The 3,510-nt window shown below is 42.9% G+C and overlaps 1 protein-coding gene across 1 annotated transcript; it reads right to left on the bottom strand.

The window, feature by feature from the left end:
* Nucleotides 1-2,855: 2,855 nt before the first annotated feature.
* On the bottom strand, nt 2,856-3,177 carry LOC118729080 (NADH dehydrogenase [ubiquinone] 1 alpha subcomplex subunit 1-like). The gene has a single exon (XM_036456335.2). It carries the CDS (start codon nt 3,112-3,114, stop codon nt 2,926-2,928), a length of 189 nt encoding a protein of 62 aa, XP_036312228.1. The 5' UTR covers nt 3,115-3,177; the 3' UTR covers nt 2,856-2,925.
* Nucleotides 3,178-3,510: the final 333 nt, after the last annotated feature.

Raw genomic sequence — 3,510 nt, 5'->3', positions numbered from 1 at the left:
TTTACTTTTTTCATTCAACCTCCCAATTCCCCTCACCTCTGGCAATCATCAGTCTGTTCTCTGTATCTGAGAGTCTGTTTTTTTTTGTTTTGTTTTGTTTTGTTTTGTTTTGTTTTGTTTTGTTGTTGTTCATTATATTGTAACTAGTTATTTGAACTCTGCATCTGGTAGATTGTTTTTTGTTATGTTCTTTCATTGAGAACATGTTACTTTGCCTCCTAATTTTGGCTGACTCTCTGTGTTTGTTTACATTGTATTAAGTAGAGCTATGTCTCCTGTTGTTGGTAGAGAGGCTATATGTAGTAGGTATCCTTTAAGGCTCAGTGGCACAGCCTCCCCAGTCACCCAAGCTAAGTGCTTCAGGTGCACCACTGGTGTGGGTTGTCTGCACCCTTCTATTGTAGTTGAGTGCCAGAAGCCAATTCCAGCACGTCTAATTGCAAGAGTTTCATAGAAAAGTTGATGGAACTTGGGGGCTCAACAAGGGCTGAGTCACATTGCCTGCTGAAATGGCTAAAGGCATTTTCCCAAATCTGAAAGGGGTGCATAAATTGATTGCTTGCTGCCATACATCTCAGGGCATCTTAATCTACATGTTATTGCCTCCTGTTGGCCAAATACCTGAACAGCTGGAGGCAATTGTCCAATCTGACAATGGATTCTGTATAAAACCCTACCCTTTCAAGTGTATATCTCCACCTTGCATTTAGGACAATTTGTGTTAATAAAAAGCAAGGGGTCCTGAGACAAGGAGAACTTGGTTTCTTTAACCAGGCTCCTTTCTTCCGGCCCATATGCCTTTCAAATTTATGTTTCATCGCTGGATTCTTATTGATTTAGGCACAGCCACTTCTCCGGGTTTCCTTAATCATTCTAGATGTTGGATTAAGACCACTGATGTTAAATGCTGTCCAACGAGGGTGTTAGTTGAGCCTTGGTTGCTATTGGCTTATCAATGGGAGGGATTTATCCCCAGGCCAATCAGCTGCAAGGACTGACCACAACAAATGTGGAGGATCTGCTGTGCAGGTACTAACCCATGGAGCAGGACTCATTCAGTGGGGTTTAGATATGTGAAAAATTCACTCCTTTAGTGTGTCACTTGTGGAGATGGTTAGGTGTGGTTCAGTGTGGTCTGAAGCTGTCCATTGGGTGCATTGGCTCTGAGGCCTCCTGTGAGTTGCAGGCCAACATCAGTTTCCATCTGTTCCTTGCCCAGGGCCATCAAGCTTGAGCTACAAAACAATCTGTAGATGGCTACTACTCATGCTGGGCTTGGAGGTGCCTGGTAGAGGCCATACTGTGAACCAAGGCCAGCTGCAGATAGTGCTGAGCCTAGGGCTACTTAGCAAGAGGTACAGGGTATGCAGAGGCCAGATCCTACTTGTTTGAAGAATTTTAGGAAAGTAAGCAGTGTGAGCTAAGACAGGCTATATATATGGAAAAGCCACTGGAAAGGGCTTGGGTGGGCCTGAAAGTTGGGTTGGGTATGGTCTCAGAGAATCACCAGGGCTGAGCGAATAGTGTTAGGTTAATGGAGACTCTATATGGTGCTCTGCTGGCTCTGTGAGGGAGGGCTTAGCATGTTAATTGGTTTTTAAAGCCAGAATTTATGGGGACTTCTTATCTTGGCACTAGAACCCAGGACTGGGGCATTTGATATGAGGCTGAGTCCCCTGACTCCTCAGGGCAGACCTCCAGAGGTAAGATATCCATCCTGATTTTTAACAGCCACAGATGGGTATGAGATCAGCCTGTTCCTGTTCTCTGCCCCTCTTAATGTTCATGGTGGTTGAAACAGCACCAGGTATTAAAGTGGTGTGTCAGACTGTTCCTTGGCTCAGCATCCTGGGTACTTGAGTTCTGGCTAGGAAAGCATTCAGAGCCAAGATGCAAATTATAAGAGAACGTTTATTTAGAAAGTCACAGAGGTAGGAGAAATTAGTGGTTAAAGAAATGGTCAGGGAATAAGTTACAGAGGCAAAAGAAGGGCCCTTGGAGCTTAGAAAACAAGAAGCAAAGAACTGTGCCTGGCAGAAAGAAAAGGGAGAGGGGAAGGGAAAAGGCATGAATGTGCCCTCAGAAGGAAGGGGACTGGGTCTTCCCTCCTAAGAGCCTTTATGGGCCAGGATTTTAGGAAAGGTCTCAGGGGAGGATCCTAATAGAATATTCATCAGCTTCCCAGATGATATGGCCTTTCAGGGTCATGGTCTGCACTGATTGGTCATCACCAGAGCATGGGGTTATTAGTTAATGCAGCTGGCCTTGAAGTCAGCCATGGTGTCGTTTTTTCTGGTTTTTCTGCTTTTCTGGCCTGGGATAAAACACAACTGAGGCCTAGATGTATTTGATGGGGGTCAGAATCTCCTTGTCCTGGGACTTAATGCTTAAGGGTTATTCTACAGTGTTCCTGTTCCTTCTCTAAGTGGGTCTAACCTGCATGACTAGCTATAGGCTGGGGGTGGAAAAGTTACCTTGGGATGAGATTCTTGTTTTCTCAGTTTCGTCTGTTGCTATGGACCCAGGGCTTTTCCACCCTGGTGATCTTCTGTACCTGGCCTGTCATCCTGGCTCTGCTCATGTCTGTCTAACTGCCTACCATACTATCCAGCTCAATGTGGCTTCTTTATATCCTTAGTTATTAGGCTTTTGTTCAACTAGATTTCAGGTGCTTCTAAATAATGATTATTTGCATTTTAGTTGTAATTTTGATGTGGTTATGGGAGGATCTGAGTACTGCGTTTATCTATGCCGCCAGCTTGATGGAAAATCTATACCTTCAGATTTTTTTTTTTTTTACTTTTTTAACTTTTATTATGCATTACATAACACACTGTATAACCTTCTAGCAGGGGTAGATGAGCAAAACTGAGTTATTTTTCATTAATCAGGAAGTGCTTCCTTAATCAATATTCTCCAAACCCTTTACTTATAGTAATGATTAACTTCAGAGACACGCTTATCTCTTTCCATCAAAGACCAGTGATATGAATAATAGGCAACCCTTTTTTCCTTGCCGCCGTTGCAGAAGCGGTGGATGTGCGCGGTGGCGATGCCGGGGATGAGCAGGCACACGCCCATGACCTCGAGCCCGGGCAGAATCTCAAACCACATTGCGGCCAGGTGGGCAAGGCCAGAAAAATACCTCCAGGACCTTAAAAGTGACCCACTCTGATCCTTTCCCACTGCTTATACCTTCAGATTTTTTAAAACTTCAAAAGTAACCCTTGGAAATAATGAAAAAAGTGAATATGTATTTATTATAGAACTGCACTATTCTTTACAGTAGTCCTTAGCCACATGTGAATATTTATGTTTAAATTTTAATTAATTAAAATTAAATAAAAATAAAAATTCATTTTGTCAGGAGACATATACAATACTTTCAACAATGAATACGTTTTTAAAAGTTCAGTTTCTCAACCAAACCAGCCACATTTCAAGTGCTGAATAGCCACACTCTGTGAGTTGTTACTATATATTGGACAGCAGAAGAATAGAGCATTTCTA

Source organism: Pipistrellus kuhlii, unplaced genomic scaffold (genome assembly GCF_014108245.1).
Source record: "Pipistrellus kuhlii isolate mPipKuh1 unplaced genomic scaffold, mPipKuh1.p scaffold_m20_p_1, whole genome shotgun sequence".
In the NCBI taxonomy this organism is placed as follows: Eukaryota; Metazoa; Chordata; class Mammalia; order Chiroptera; family Vespertilionidae; genus Pipistrellus; species Pipistrellus kuhlii.
Note: the sequence above shows the minus strand (reverse complement) of the source record. Positions and strands in the feature narration are given on the sequence as shown.